Genomic DNA, 17249 nt, shown 5'->3' with positions numbered 1-17249 from the left:
TCACCAGATAGCCCGTTTCAGTTATATCCGTTGTTCTCCCCAAACAAAACAGTGGGATATACAGGTGGGAAACTTGTACTGGTACATCCCCACTTTCTGGGGCTTTTCAGCCAGTGCTTTCCTATTCAAAGACTGGGTGGGTCCTGCAGTGTGCTCTGACACTGGAGGAGGGAGTGCATGGGGGAGTTGCTAGTTGAGCTCCTAAAGTGAAAGCACATATACACATGGAATACTATGCAGCCATAAAAAAGAACGAATTCATGTCCTTTGCAGGGACATGGATAAAGCTGGAAGCCATCATTCTCAGCAAACTAAGACAGAACAGAAAACCAAATGCCGCATATTCTCACTTGTAAGTGGGAGCTGAACAGTGAGAACACATGGACACAGGGAGGGGAACGTCACACACTGGGGCCTGTCGGGGGTTGGGGACAAAAGGAGAGAGAGCATTAGGACAAATACCTAATGCACACGGGGCTTAAAACGTAGATGATGGGTTGATAGGTGCAGCAAACCACCATGGCACATGTATATCTATGTAACAAACCTGCACATTCTGCACATGTATCCCAGAACTTAAAGTAAAAACAAACAAACAAACAAACAAACAATCAACCTCTAAGAACACTGCGAAGAGAAATGAAAATATAAAGAATAAGATTAGTCTCAGTAGAAATGATCCTATAGAGATTGTGAACATGCTGACATCAATTATGTCAAGCTTATGCTGAGGCTCCTAAAAACCCTGGGACATCCCCAGGCTCAGGGCAGCCATTCCTAGGACAATGAAGGCTCAGAATACTGGGTGTAGGCAAAAGGGCACCAGAGTGAGAGAGCAGAGATTTATTAAGGACTGTTCCCATCTTGTGATCCCAGAAAAATCATTTTGTGTCTTATCTATAAAGTGAGGTATTTGGAGCAGGCCACCTCCAGAGCCCCTCCAGCTTTAATATTCTCTGATCTCACTGAATCAGGAGAGGGAGAAGATATAAATGTTGATAAATATAAATACAACAAAAAAGTATTCATAGCTTCAAGGCGGATTCCTCTGCAACAGGAAGGGAAATAGTGGATACTTCAGAGACTCTGGTTCATTGGGAACTTCAAATGAGAATGGATGTGAAAATTGTCTGTTTAGCAATTGTACATCAATAGACCAAGATAACTGGTCATTTTTCATGTGGCAGATCTTCCTTTATCTGGGAAAAAAATACATTGCTGGGCATTCTTGGTGCCTTAAACCTTGGGTCAGTCCGTTCCCAGGAGGGAGAAACAAGGGTAAGAAACAAAAATCGTGAGGTGTTCTTCAGTCATTTTATGTCATGCTCTATGCCTTAAGATATATCAGATTGGCCAGGTACAGCGGCTTGCACCTGTAATCCCAGCACTTTTGGAGGCCCAGGCGGGTAGATCACCTGAGGTCAGGAGTTCGAGACAAGCCTGGCCAACATGGCAAAACCCCTTCTCTACCAAAAGTACAAAAATTAGCCACGGCGTGGTGGCAGGCGCCTGTAATCCCAGCTACCCTGGAGGCTGAGGCAGGAAAATCACTTGAACCTGAGAGAGCGAGGTTGTAGTGAGCCAAGATCACACCACTGCACTCCAGCCTGGGCAAGAAGAGCACGACTCCATCTCAAAAAAAAGAAAAAAGATACATCAGATGAGAAAGTGAACAGACCTATCTGTGGGTCCCTTCAGAGGCAGTAGATTCCACATTAGAAGCCCTGAAACTCAACGTTGGCCATAGCAACGGTCTGCCATACCACGTGTTGATGAAGGACATGAAGAAGGTTTCTGAGACATTGGCAAGTGGAAAATCCATGAGCACAAGACGGTCATGTGTAGGAATAGGTATGATTAGAGTAGAGCTCCTCAAAGTGTGGGCCATGGAGCTGGGCTTGTCAGCAGTGCCAGGAGGCTTGTTGGAATGTTAACTGTTAGGTGTCACCCCAGACCTATGGGATCTAAACCTCTGGTGGTACAGCCTGATGCTGTGTCTTTATGAATGTATATGCACTTTAAAAATAGAGAGGCAAAGCCCTCGGATGTCTACAGTGGTTATCCCCAGTTGTGGGACTCAGGCATATTTATTTATTTATAGATGGAGTTTTCCTCTTGTTCCAGGCTGGAGTGTAATGGTATGATCTTGGCTCACCACAACTTCTGCCTCCTGGGTTCAAGCAATTCTCCTGCCTCAGCCTCCAGAGTAGCTGGGATTACAGGCATGCACCACCATGCCTAACTAATTTTGTATTTTTAGTAAAGATGGGGTTTCTCCATGTTGGTCAGGGTGGTCTCGAACTCCCGACCTCAGGTGATCCACCCGGTCGGCCTCCCAAAGTGTTGGGATTACAGGCATGAACCACTGCGCCTGGCCTGATATTTTTATATTATTATTTTTAAATGTGTATTTTTCTCTAAAGTTTCTACAGTAAACACATATTACTCTTATAATAAGAAAAAAAAGTGATTTGCAAAAGGAAAAAACAGATGTATTTCATGGCATGTTAGGAATGATTTCCAGATGCAAATAACAAAATAAAAGCACCACTTGTGATGAATTTCAAGTTGTCAAATAAATGAACTAAAAATTGAGCAACACAGAGCCTGTGAATTGTGTAAACTAATGCATAGCCAACATCAGCATTCAAAGAAGAGATTACTAAGAAGAAATGTATTTAAAATGAATTTGAGGCTAGAAGGCCAACAGTGAACACAGCTGTTACATATTTCTTAGCTAGTAGAAAAAAATAAAATAAAAGTTTTCAAATTCACAGCAAGGAAGGACTAAAGTAAAATCCCTAGGCACGGATGAGTCAGGGACACTGGGAAGAGACGTGTGACACGCTGGTGTTCCCTCAGGCCTGTCACTGGTGCAAAATGAATCCGTCTTTCCAAGAACAACCCTCCACATAACCTGTTCGCCCACCTCCATGCAACATACAGCACGCAGGTGGATCTGTCACCTCTGGGAAGAGTTCTCTTTTATTTCAAAGAGGAGCAGTACAGCAGCCTCAGCACAGAGCAAACTATGGGGAGGTGGATAAAACAGTTCCTTCAGTTTCACAGTCTACATTCCCACAAAGTAACACCTCCGCAGGTTACTTTGTTCAGCGTCCTATAGAGGCATAATGTCCCAGCTAAGAGGGGACCTTCCTCTACCTCCTCACTCATCACTGTCCACTTGCTTGCCAGTGTTGCCTGGTATCCCCCACCATGGCCCTTCACTGTGCCCTCTTTCCAGTCCTTCTGCCTCTCCCCTGCCCGGGAGCCCTTCGTCACCCTCCTGGATTTCTGTCACAGCCTCCCTCTTTGTCACCCCTGCTCCTAGTTTTCTCAGCCTTCAGGTGTTACCCAGCGTAACAGGACTAAACTTCCTGAAATGCAAATCTGATCATGTGATTCCCCAATGTATAACACTTAGTCATCCGTAGAAAAAGGTCCAAATTCCATACAGTAGTTTTCACAATTTTTCCTCTTCCAGTCTTTGATGATTTCTCCAAGTTTATTTGTGACAATTTCCTCCTTGCATCACAGCCACGTTGAATTATTCTCAGCTCTCTGGACAGACCACCGTCCCTCTTGCCCGTAGATACTGGATCATGTTCTTCCCACTGCCTGGAGAGCGCTTTCTTCCCATCTCGGCTTCGCGTTGCCTGCTCTTAGGCGTCCTTCAGAAGTCCTCTTCGGAATTACTTCTTCTGCCTTCTCGATTTTTCCAAGACCCCACAGCACCCCATCACAGCGCTTGTCTGCCTGTTTACAGCTCTGCCCCCTCTCCTAGGATGGGCATTCTTCTCGGGGGAATCCATAAGCAGTAGCCAGTGCAGTGCTTGACACATAGTAGTTGCTCAGTAAATATTTCTGAATTAATGCAGCTCAATTTTCAGCCTAGGGAGAGTGTTTGCCTGCTCAAGAGGCGTCAACTGACTCTCTCTCTTCATCACTTGTCCCAAACCACCCGATGCAACAGAAGACGGCAACATCTTTAATGCAACACTCACAGATGGGAACAATTAAACCCGCATTCAAGCGTTCTTCTGTCTCCTCCATTACTGGTTGCAGAAGTGGGCCAAGCGCAGATACCCAGGAGGGACTGTTCCCAGCCACCCAGACTCACATCACGTCTTTCCCCCAGGACCCTATTTGGGAACCAGAGCTAGCTCCAAGCCGGAAAAGAAAATAAAAGAAGTTCTTCATTCATTCCTCCCGTCTTAAAAAAGAACCTAAAAAACAAAAAACAACCCTTTATTGGTCTGTTTCCCATCTCCATCCAGTTCTACTTCAATCCTCTTCAAAACTTGGCCTAGTAATTGGACCAGTAATTGGACCGTGAAAAGGCCAGTCCATCCCCACTGCGCCCTGGGCCCCACTCCTTCACGGCCCTTATCGACTGAGTCAGCTGCGGCCTCATCACTGAGAAAAACGGGCAGTGATCTCTCTTAATTACACCGAAGTTGGCTTTTTCTGCTTTCACTTTCATTCCTCGTGGCTCTCTTTGAACAGGGTTGTCAGCGGAGATACCAACAAAAAAAAAGTGTTGTCTGAAGCGAGGCAGTGGCTCTTCTTGCCAGACAAAGAAAGCCGTTTTTTGCTTGTCAACATGTGGTCTATTTGTTAAACGAAGACACGACCTCCGGCCTTGACTCAGCGCACAAACACGCACATCAAATAAATGTTGGCGAGGTTAACCTCATTTCTCCTCACTTCACAGAGAATTTTATCACTCCCTTCCTCATTTTCCGGGTAGAACTGGGACAATTGCTGCAGAATTTTCCAGCCTTAGGAGAGTGACTTGGATTTTTCTGTGCCAAGGAGAAGCGTGGTGGAGCTTTGCTTTTATGTTGCACTTGCTGCACGACCTTGGACAAGTCACTTAACACCTGCAACAGGCAGAGTTGTCAAAAAATGATCCTCACTACTAAACTGGGCATGAGACCAGCTGCAACCCGGGGTGAACAGGTGGGTGTGGAAGCCACTTCTCCACAATGGAGGGCTTCACTCAAGCGTAGCTCCCCTGGGACCCAAGTGCCCCCTGACCCCTTCCAGTGTCACGGTCCCTGAGTCCCAAGGCCAGTGCCATGCTGAAGTCAACCCTACTCCTTCATGGAAGTCCATTGTTAAACATTTAGAGATTTTCTAAGCTGCTAGCTTGAAACTGGCCGCTGTGGGAGAATTTATGCCAAAGTAGCTGTAAACACTCCAACTCAAGGCTTCCAGCCTCCGAGAGCCAGTTTTCCAGCACACCCCTGTCCAAAGCATCTGACTTTGAACTTTGGAATCTCAGATAACTCCTATGAATCTGGGTACCTGCATTCAGGCTGCGGAACATCCCTGGTGTTTGATCATCTGTCCACTAACAAGATTGTACTGAAGCTGTCCGGCAGAGAAGGAACAGCTATGGGAGCCGAGTTTCTCCCCTGGCAGACCTCCCTGTGGAATGAGGCGGATGGTGAGCTATGCTTCTCATCCTTGGCTCACCCCTGGCTTGTATGTTTCTCCTTCCTCTACTGAAGTCTATTTCTTTCTTTTTTTTTTTTTTTTTTTTTGGAGACAGAGTCTCGCTCTGTAGCCCAGGCTGGAGTGCAGTGGCGCGATCTCGGCTCACTACAAACTCTGCCTCCTGGGTTCACACCATTCTCCTGCCTCAGCCTCCCGAGTAGCTGGGACTACAGGCGCACACCACCACGCACGGCTAATTTTTGTTGTATTTTTTAGTAGAGACAGGGTTTCACCATGTTAGCCAGCATGGTCTCGATCTCCTGACCTCATGATCCGCCTGCCTCGGCCTCTCAAAGTGCTGGGATTACAGGCATGAACCACCGAGCCCAGCCAAAGTCTATTTCTTTTTTTTTTTTTTTTAAATTTCTATAGGTTGTTGGGGTACAGGTGGTGTTTGGTTACATGAATAAGTTCTTTAGTGGTGATTTGTGAGATTTTGGTGCACCCATCACCCGAGCAGAATACACGGCACCCTGTTTACAGTCTTTTATCCCTCTCCCCTCTCCCATCCTTTCCTCCCAGTCCCCAAAGTCCATTGTATCATGCCTATGCTTTTGCGTCCTCATAGCTTAGCTCCCACATGTCAGTGGAGACATATGATGTTTGGTTTTCCATTCCTGAGTTACTTCACTTAGAATAATAGTCTCCAATCTCATCCAGGTTGCTGCAAATGCCATTAATTCATTCCTTTGGATGGCTGAGTAGTATTCCATCATATATACATATGTCACAGTTTCTTTATCCACTTGTGGATTGATGGGCATTTGGTTACATGATTTTGCAATTGTGAATTGTGCTGCTATAAACGTGTGTGTGCAAGTATCTTTTTCATATAATGACTTCTTTTCCTCTGGGTAGATACCCAGTACTGGCATTGCTGGATCAAATGGTAGTTCTAGTTTTAGTCCTTTCAGGAATCTCCACACTGTTTTCCATAGTGGCTTAACTCATGCCATGTGCTATTTTGAAATCCATCCAGAGCCCTGGTACAATTGCAGGTGACACAAAAAGGCAACTCAGTGTGTACCACAAATAGACTGTATTGCAAGATACTTCTGCACCTTGGTCATGCTCAGTTCAGAGCCTCCACTGTACAACAGGGACATAATATTGATTTCTGAGGGTACTTATGAGAGTCAAATGACCATTTGTGTGAGTGTGCTATGCAAACAGCAAAGACCCATGGAAGCTTTAAGCATTCACACACATTGTGGTGGATAGATCACTGATGTGGCATTGAAGAGTCTGGGATTTGGGTCTCAGCATTGCCGTTCTTTAAGAGGGTTACCCTGGGCAAGTTTCTTAATCTCTCTTGATTTCCACTTTCTCATCTGAGAAATGAGTGTAGGATTGCCTACTTTATAGGGCTGTTGTAAAACCTAAGCAGGACAGTAGGGTTAGCCATGTTTGGCTTAGATCCAGACATTCATTAGGTAGTGAAGATTCTAGTCCAATTTGAAAATTCTTCAACAACCCTGAGTCTGGATGCTAATTCAAGCTGAAATGCCAGGTCCTTGAATGTTCACAAATAATTAAATATAAATTCAGTCTGAGGCCAAATGTTCATAATAACAATAAAATTCTAGGAACCTTTAAAATGGAGAACTGAAAGGGTGATAAACTCAGGGTTAAAAATATTGCTTCCTCCTTGGGCTCAGATGCCTTTATTTGCGGGATGTAGATCATGGAGGGAAGTTTTGCAGATATATGTATTTGGCAAAAAGCCAAAACCACCCGATTATGTTTTATCATTAATTAAAATTTGCAGGAGGGCAACATTTGCGAATGGTGAATATAGCTTTTATTAGACTTAGCAAAATTAAGTTAGAATTGACTGTGTTCAGTTGTGAAAAAAGATAAAAGTTATGAGTGTTTTCATTTAATTGGAATTAAAACACCATCATATACATAGGCAAATTCAGAAATACAGTCATGTAACTCTCTCTCTCTCTCTCTCTTCCCCCACCCCATCCCCACATAAAATCCATCAACATCAAATCTATCAAAATCTACTGGCTGGGCACAGCGTCTCATGCCTGTAATCCCAGCACTTTGGGAGGCCGAGGCAGGTGGATCACCTGAGGTCAGGAGTTCCAGAGCAGCCTGGCTAACATGGTGAAAGCTCATCTCTCCTAAAAATACAAAAATTAACTGGGCATGGTGGTGGGCGCCTGTAATCCCAGCTACTTGGGAAGCTGAGGCAGAATTGCTTGAACCTGGGAGGCAGAGGTTGCAGTGAGCCAAGATTGTGCCACCGCACTCCAGCCCGGGCGACAGAGCGAGACACTGTCTCAAAGAAAAAAAAAATCTACTAAGAATGCTTATATGACCTCACATAATAGTTGACTGCCAAGCAATTTATCTGGTGGCCTCATTACCAATTTAGAAAATTAAAATTTGCTGGAAATATCCAGACTGATCATATAATGGTCTATTAATTCCATTCTAACAACAAAGCAGGCTATGATCACTTTAATTAATCAGTAAGCAGTGAATGTCTATGTTAATCAGCCATATATATGGCTAGAATTCAATTCAGAGAATATTTGAGTCTCTACTCTGTGTTAGGCCCTGTCCTGGGCCACCGCATCTGATGAATTACAGTTAGTGGGAAGGCAGGGAAGGACATTGTCTCTCAAAATGTGTTAAGTGCCATCAAAGATGTATAAACAATGTATAAAAGAGATCAAGTAAAATTCCATGGGCCGGGCTCAGTGGGTCACACCTGTAATCCCAGCACTTTGGGCAGCCGAGGCAGGTGGATCACTTGAGGCCAGGAGTTTGAGACCAGCCTGACCAATATGGTGAACCCCCATCTCTACCAAAAATACAAAAGTTGGCCAGGCATGGTGGTGCATACCTGTAATCTCAGCTATTAGGGAGGCTGAGGCATGAGAATCTCTTGAACCCAGGAAGCAGAGGTTGCAGTGAGCACAGATCATGCCACTGCATTCCAGTGTGGGTGACAGAGCGAGACTCTGTCTCAAAAACATAATTCCACTGAGGAGAGACTGTATCAAAAATAGGCCTTATTTACATTAGCACCATCTGATAAAAATACAACGTGAGCCATATTAATAATTTAATACTTTTCTGGCAGCCACGTTAAAAAAAAAGTGAAAAGAAATACAAGGGATTTGTTTCCAAATGAAATCGATATGAAGATTATTAAGGAGACATTTTCCACTTTTTTGTGTTCGTGTGATAAGCTTTTGAAATCCAATGTGTATTTTACACTTACAAAACATCTCAGTGTGGACATTGCCTTTTCAGTAAAAAATATTTTATCTGTAAATAGATTAAAATGTATCATGAAAAAGGTACATTCACCTGCCAAGTTGTCCCAATAATGGTATGAAGTGTTACTTTTTGAGCCTCAATTAAAATTAGTAAAGATTTTATAACTGCATTGACCACATGTGGTTAGTGGGTACCATATTGGGCTGTGTAGAGGCAGAACTTCCTGCAATAATATCAATGTTCCATGGGACAGTGCAGCCTTAGAGTGTGAATGTGGGCTGCTCCTAAGGAATAAGGATACAGAGGGTGTATCCCAGGAAGAAGTGACAGTTCAAAGACTTGGAAATAGGAAAGGCTTATGTGTAGCTATGGCTGCTGAATGTAGAAATAAACTGTGATGTTCATCTCAAGAAGAATTTTTGAGCACTGAGCCTTTGGGCATCTTAGATACTCTGTATTCCAATTTTTCTCCTATACTCTAGCCTATGGTAAGTTTTAGTTATTGAATAAAACTGCTAGTTGCCTTAAAAGGGGGAAATTAAGGCCAGGTGCTCATGCCTGTAATCCCGGCCCTTTGGGAGGCCGAGGCAGATGGATCCAGATGAGTCTGGCCAACATGGTGAAACCCTGTCTCTACTAAAAAAATACAAAAATTAGCTGGGTGTGATGGCATCCACCTGTAGTCCCAGTTAGGGAGGCTGAGCAGGAGAATTGCTTGATGCTGGGAGGCGGACGTTGCAGTGAGCAGAGATTGCACCAATGCACTCCAGCCTGGTGACAGAGAAAGACTCTGTCTCAAAAAAAAAAAAAAAAAAAAAGGGGGGGGGGTGTTGGGGGGTGGGTGGGGGGTAGAAATTAAGCAGATGTAAATTTCTGAGAAAAGTATATATAGTTAGACATAGATAAAGGGTACAAAACAATAGATTTTAAAAGAAGTAGAGGGATGACAGCAATTACTGGGTTACCCTAGACAACCCAGTAAGTGCCTGATCATAAAATCAATCAGGCAACAGCAAGTAACCCTGAGTCTGCATTTCAGGGGAGGGGTGATGGAGAGGTGCTGGGGCTTCAGTACCAGCTTTCTGGTCCAGCCTCTAAGGATATAGCTTGGCCTTCGTGGGTCTTCAAAGTGAGGCAAATGGCTATTAAATAGAATAAAACAAATTAAATTCCAAGACTGTCAGACTCCTTGGCACCTATTCGCATGGGTGAGCATAAATCTCAGGTACAGAGTATCTGGATGCAGTGAGACCTCTAAGAATCAGATGCACAGAACACTGAGGAACATGGCAGAGCTGATGTAAAGTACCCTCAAGTCTGACTTACGTTCACGACACAATCAAAGCGGAGTCCTGGTTGAGTGGTTTTCATGATTTAGTCTAATGATCAATGTTGATTCCCTTTACAAAGAGCACTTGGTCCAGTTACATATTTCTTCTATCCTGGGTTAAAGATGGCCTTCTAAATGCCCATTCTACCAATTTATAGGGTCTTTAAAACAGGATTTTCTGTAAAAAAAAGTACTTTCATTGGTTTTGATGAAAAGGGTTTGTGATGAAAGCAGAATCTCTAATAAGCATTTCATAAATGACTTGTCTTTCAAACTTAATATAAAACAGAATAAAATACATCTCCCAAAGACCTCCTTGCTGGCTTACAGATTTAAAGTCCCCTGCTCTCAATCAATCGGGCCCAAGAACTCAAAAATCTTTAAAGATGCAATCAATTATTTATCAGTGAAAGTTGGTAAAACTGAGAAATTATTTATGGCCCAAATTTTGAAATAGTCATACTTTGAAGGGGGAGGGGAAAAAAGCCACTTTGGGATCTGCATGTTCCTCTCCAGAGCACTCACTGTCAGCTCCTCCCTGCTGTCTAGAGTTCAAAAATGGAAAGAAAATCACAGGTATGAGCAAGTATGTTCATGACTGGGTGTTTTAACTTGTCTTCCAAAACTATGACAGATAGTCTAGGGCAGAATGTACCATGGAAAAGAGCCAGAAATTAGGAGGCAAACTCATTTTCTCCGGGCTGGCAGTGATCTCTCGGGTTGTCTCCTGTGTGTGTGTGGGGGGGGGTCATACACCCCCTTATACTCCCCACCTGCTATCTAAGTGAGTAGCAGTGATTTGGAATCTCAGGGTTGTAATATGATTCCCTCGTATTATGGAAAAGCAGATCCCAAATTCTAGTAGTTTAGCTACATACCAACTAATTAATTACTTGGCAGACAGATAAATTATGTATCAGTCAAGACACTTTTTCTCATCCCTGGAGCTGCCTGCATAACCCTGCTGTGGGTATTCAGTTCTATACAGCAGGATATCCAATTGTGAAAAACCCTCCACCAAGGGCTAACTTGCCACAGCACCTTGCTTTTGATGTCTTCATTCTTCAGGATATGAGTCTCCTTTCTTTAAAGGAATTCGGGTTGTAATAAAATATGACCAAAAAAATCAAGAACCAGTTACTTACTTTGTCTCCATTCACCCTCTTGAAATGCAAGACAAATGATTTAAAAGGCGTTTTTGGGCCCGCATGCTAACTCCTGTGTCTTTTATGATAATTTTATATTTAGTTAAACTTAATTTTTCCAAACATTTTATTAAAAATTTCCAAATGCAGAGAAAACTTGAAAGAATTGTACAGCAAGTACCCATATGTTCACCAACTTATATTCTACCACTAACATTTTAATATACTTCCTTTATCACATATCAGATATCGATCTATTGATCCAACCCTCTGTCCATCTTATTTTTGAGTGCATTTCCAAGAATTGTACCTAATTTTAATGCTGTTTTAAAAAGAGAAATTGTCAGTGAAGATATTTCATTCCACGGAAGAGTATTCTCAGATTGGGCTTAGTATTTCCTGAGGATACTGGTTAAGAGCACAGACTTTGAAATCTCAAAAAGCAGTAACAAAGCTTGGCTCTGTTATGAACTAGCTGTGTGGCTTTGGACAGGTTACGTCACCCCTGAGTCTCATTACCTTCATTGGCATGCTGGAAAATGACCCTCATGTGGTTGTTATCATAAGAATTCAACATAATAGATGAAAAGTGCTTAGCACAGTTCTGGACAAATAATGACTATGTGCTGATATTGTCACCTCTTTTGTAATCCCACAAGATCAATGATTCTGTCTGTTTTCTCCTCCATTAAATTCCCAGCCCCTAGCACAGTTCCTTATAAAAAACAGATGCTGAATATATGCTTGTTGATATGAATTAGGTTGAATTTCAGAGGTTTTTCCTCCTGGGATGCAGGAACTACTTATTAATGGAGAGAGAGAGGCAAGTACAGGGGGTTTCAAAAGCCCAAGACATGAGAAAGCTAGTTCAGGAAATGAGGTAAAAGCAGAGGATGAAACGAAGTATGCAAAAAAAAAATAGATATATTAGTTTTGGTGAGGAAGCAGAAGTGATCAGTGCCCTGTCCACATCCTCTATGTGTCAGCTTTTCAGTGCAGACCAGCAGACTGGTGGCTGCTGCACAGAATCCTTTTTGTCTAAGGTTCTCCTCCAAACCTCCGCAGGCTGTCGAGTCAGTGCACAGAGTGCAGGGCAGACCTGATATGCCAGGGAATTTACACCCCTGGAAGCGGCGCTCCACCAATGACTGCTGGGAGTAGAAATACCCCAGCTGGTGTCAAAGTATCCCAGTGCCATCCCCTGGGGGTGGTGTAACGCTGACAGTGTGTCCCACACCATGTTAAAGTTAGCCCCTGAGATTACAATCCAGTCACCCACAGGGGTAGCTGGCTTCATAAACAAGCTTCTCTCCTAGCTGCCTTCCCTTCTCCACGTCTCTCCCTTACTTTATTACAAATATTTCCTCCACCTCTCAAATGAACGGCCTTCATTTGAATTCTTGTCTTGCGGTCCACTTCTAGGGGAAGCCAAAGACAAACGTCTTTATACTTTTAGAGCTGCAGAATCTCTTCTTCAAATGGCATTCTATATCGAAGTCTAATACGTAATATTTATAAAATTAGAGGTGTCCTGACTTAGAGATTTTTTGGGAGCGTGGTGGTGTTTGGAGGCCAGAGCTCTGCCTCTGTGGTCTTCCTTCCCTTCTCCCCGCCTCCCCAGCACTCACTGAAAACACCTACGTCCTCTTCCACAGCTCTGCAGAGCACAGCTTGTCAGCTGTGGTGGAGCTGATGAGGATAAGACAGGAGATATAAAGAGTAAGACAGATAAATAGAAACAAGCAGGAACAAAAAGGAAAATATGTACCTTCAAAGGCATAAAAAGCATGGACAAATAAATAGTTTTTGCAAAGCAGTGCAGTAATTCTACAAAAAACATCTAGAGGTTTTGAAGGCTCTTGCACATTGTCTAGTTAGTAGCCTACCACACTTAGAAGCAGTTGCTTTGTAGAGAATCTAAGTTGAGAACAAGTATGGGCAAAACATAAGGGGCTAAGAAGAGGTGAGTCCTCAGCTTGGAAACCAAATTGCTTTTTGAAGCTGTAATAAGTAAAAAAAACAATGCAGAAGAATGTTCCCAATTAGCTGCATGCTTATGGACCCATTGAATAGCTCAAGAAAAGAGGCTTGTGAGAAAATTCACCCAAATATACCCCGGAGGAAATTGTGTGTAATTGAAGAAAACTATAGGATGGCTACATAATTTATTGTCTAAATCTGGACATGGCAGATTTGGATGACAGGCGTAAACTGGGATTTTCCAGGCAACTGAAATGTGATTGTCTTATTATAACCTAATTAATGGAATTGCAACTGAAAGTATTGTGTACTAGTGGTGGACAGGGGGAGAAAGTGCATTTCAGGTCAGCCCTCTATAAATTTGAGTGTGCATCACAATCACCTAGAAGCTGTGTAAAAACGCAGATTCCTGGCTTTAACCCCAGAGTTTTTGGCTCAGTGGTTTTGGGGTGGGACATGAAAATATGCATTTCTAGCAAGCTCCCAGGGGATGCTAATGCAGCTGGTCCACAACCACTCTTGGAGGACTGCTTAAGACCAGCAGTCCTCCACCTCGGCTGCATATCTGAATCACCTCAGATATTTTAACATATATTGATGCATGGTCCTCACCCCCACCCCAGTGGAATCAATCTCTGAGGGTGGAGCCCTGACATCTGCATTTTAAGTGTCTCTGCTGATTCTGATGCATGGTGAGAGTTGAGAAGCCCAGGATTATCTAAAAGAAAACTGAAAAACGAGAATGCATCTTGAGTCTCAGAAACTGTTTGGGCAGAGCTTTGAAGAAGTGGGGAGTCAGGTCCCTTGGCATCTGGCATCTTGGGCTCCCAGGAAACCTGTCTAGAAAAGGATCATCACAGTGGCTAGGGCTGCCCAAGGGGACAGGGCTATCCCTTTAGAGCAGCTCTGCTTCCCTTTGTGTCATGTCCCAGACTCTTAAGAAGATTTTTGCTTAGAGAAAGCTATCTTTGGCACAGTGGGAGTTTAAAATGATAAATATAATGATTACCAGGATATTGGATTAGCACTTCTTTCAATTTGCAATAAAGATCAATTTTTTGTTTGTTTGTTTGTTTGACACAGAGTCTCACCCTGTCGCCCATGCTGGAGTACAGTGGCATGATCCCGGCTCACTGCAACCTCCACCTCCTGGGTTCAAGTGGTTCTCTTGCCTCAGCTTCCCAAGTAGCTGGGATTACAGGCGTGCCATGACACTGGCTAATTTTTGTATTTTTAGTTGAGACAGGGTTTCGCCACATTGGCCAGGATGGTCTTGAACTCCTGACCTCGGGTGATCCTCCCGCCTCAGCATCCCAAAGTGCTGGGATTACAGGCGTGAACCACCGTGCCCGTCCAAGATCAATTCTCAATAGTCCAAGTCACCTTTGTTCAGATCACCACCAAACTCCCCTCTTAGTGGGTCTCTTTGCTTCCACTCCTCTCTACTGCTCTGCTACCACTAATCATTCTCTACAAGGCAGCCAGGATGATCTTTCAAAACATGCAGTCTTCTGGGGAAACCTTCCAGTGGTTCCCTGCTGCATGCACGATGAAACCCCAACTCCTCATCCAAGGGCAGGCTGGCCTCTCTGATTTCACTTTTACCACTGCCATCCTTGCTTACTCTCATGCAACCCAGGCATGTTGCGACTCTACTATGCGCTATTCTTTCCCATCTTCAGGCCTTTGCATGTAGATTCACCTCTGCCAAAGATGCTGTTCAACCAGATATTCCTGTAACTGTTCCTTTCTCACCCTTCCAGTCTCCCCTCAAACATCAGTACCTCCGACCAGCCATCACAGCCATCTGCGTGAAGATTCCCTCCTCCCTCTACTCCTTCATCCTGCCATTTGCTCTTCTTTTCACATCATCCCATTGCTGATTTTCACAGCGTTTGTCATACTCTGCAATGTTCTTGTTTCTGTCTTCCCACTAGCATGTTAGCTTTATTATCTGCTTCTTCACACCCAGTCCCAAGCTTGGAGTCCAGCATACAACATGTACTGTGTATTTAATGAATTAGTAGTTCAATAGCAACTGCCATTAAGATCATTCATTTAACCAACCACCATTTTTTGAATTCCAGGCTCACCAATGTCTGATACAGTAAGTTCCTTTTCAAACGTTTAATTTCTGACTCCCTTGTTCTTTGTTCTCGAGATCAACTTCCTTGTCCCTTCTTCTAAGCTACCTGCTCTGTAAACAACTTCTCCCATTAGTCCCAATCTGTGACTCACATCTCTTCCTTATTTGGAAAGAGTCCTCTTTAATCCTGGCTACCCATTCTGTAAACTGCCCCTCCAGCCGAAACAGCTCTTCCCAATGAAACTACCCTTCCCGCCTTTGCCGTGCCCTGACATGCCCAAACATGCCTTGTACCATAACAGACAGCCTCTCCCTTCCTGCCTAATTAGCCATATTCAATTTTAAACAGTGGCCAGTCAGGTCAGCTTAGATTGTGCAATCCAACTCCAGCCAATGGGGACAGGACACAGAAGCAGGGACTAACCACGTGAGGGATAAAAACCCCTTCCCTCTTTTGTTTGGTGTGCTCTCCCAGTGGCCAGAAGTGCAAGCAGCACCCTTCTGCAGAAGTAAATTGCCTTGCTGAGAAAACTCTTTTCCTGAGGGCTGGTTCTTCTTTGCGGCACTGAGCAGTTGTTTCTAACAACCAAAAAGTACAAACTGCTCAAAATTTGATTCTCCATGTTGACTCTCTTAAAGAGGGGAGAAGGTACTGATGAGGCAGTATCAGTATTTTGGCACATTTAACAGTGACTATTTCTTCCTGGAAAAACTATTGTTCTGATTCATGGGATAGTGTTTTCCATATCTGGTTCTGGATATGGTTAGTATGATTTTATTCCCTTGATCTGGTTTAGTTTTTGGAAAACTGACCCAGTGGTATGCTTAGACCTAAATATTTGAAAAACACGATCTCAGTGAAGGCCACATGTCAACATACTACCATCCTAGGGGTCCCTATCTGGTAATCATCTGAATATAATCTATAAAAGCAATGAGCCTTGTTTCTTAACCATTGACATCTTCCTGCGTAATTTCAACATCATCTACCATGTTGATCCTGTAATATTCAAAGCTGCTATTGGTTTTTTCCAATTTCCTCTTTTGCATATGAATGATCTTCCAACATTCTTTTCATGACAAAACCATTTGGTCTCTTATCATAGAGAGATGAAGACTAATTCCAGCTGGTCACCAAGACAGTCATACTCAGTCTGCTTCCTGTGTGCTCATCTTTTCATAAAAACATGTTTTTGTCATTTGCTGTTTGTCTGACTTACCTTGCCAACATCTCTTGGGAAAGGCTGTCTCTGATTCTCTGGAATTAAAATGGGAGATACCACAATGGACCTCTTTTGTCTTGGGACAGGAGAAGTTCTTGCAAATTTAAATATATCCTAAAAGGGAAAACAAAATGACTGATTAAAATCTCCCATTGAAATGATGTATCAGTCTGCTCCGAGATAGAGTTCCTTTGTTGGGAAAGCATACAGCTGTTTGGAAAGTGTTCATTGTATTCCATCAAACCCTATTAGCATTACCAAGTACATTATTAGAATAATACTAAAGCTGACATTGTTATTCACTATAACTATCATTAAGCTATTTGAACACCCAACTTCCAAATCATTCTATTCACAAGGACAGTCTTGATTTACGCATCTCTCATTGCTTGCATATTGCTGTTCTTAATCTGCCTAGCTAGTGGATTACTCACCTGGTCAGGAATCTGGAGGACTTGCTTAGATATAAAATTTTATTTGATTTATAGCCAATAAAGAATTGGTTTTATAACAAATCCTAAGTGAAAAGAACAAAGTTAGATGCGTCATATTGCCTGACTTCAAATTATACTACAAAGCTATAGTAACCAAAACAGGATATTACTGGTATAAATCTAGATTAATGGAACAGAACAGAGAATCCAGAACTAAAGCCACATACCTACAACCAACTGATCTTCAACAAAGTCGGCAAAAACGTATCATAGGGAAATGACGCTCTATTCAATAAATGGTGTTGGGCT

The 17249-nt window shown here is 43.1% G+C and overlaps 1 protein-coding gene across 2 annotated transcripts in view; it reads right to left on the bottom strand.

Moving 5' to 3' along the window:
- CDH13 (cadherin 13) overlaps window positions 1-17249 on the bottom strand; it is a 1164519-nt gene that overhangs the window by 649615 nt on the left and 497655 nt on the right. For both annotated transcript variants that reach the window (XM_016930253.3, XM_016930251.3), the window contains one exon: window positions 16504-16620. In XM_016930253.3, the coding sequence (XP_016785742.2) occupies window positions 16504-16620 (117 nt within the window). The remainder of the gene's footprint in view (window positions 1-16503; window positions 16621-17249) is intronic.

This window comes from Pan troglodytes, chromosome 18, assembly GCF_028858775.2.
Source record: "Pan troglodytes isolate AG18354 chromosome 18, NHGRI_mPanTro3-v2.0_pri, whole genome shotgun sequence".
Classification (NCBI taxonomy): domain Eukaryota; kingdom Metazoa; phylum Chordata; class Mammalia; order Primates; family Hominidae; genus Pan; species Pan troglodytes.
Note: the sequence above shows the minus strand (reverse complement) of the source record. Positions and strands in the feature narration are given on the sequence as shown.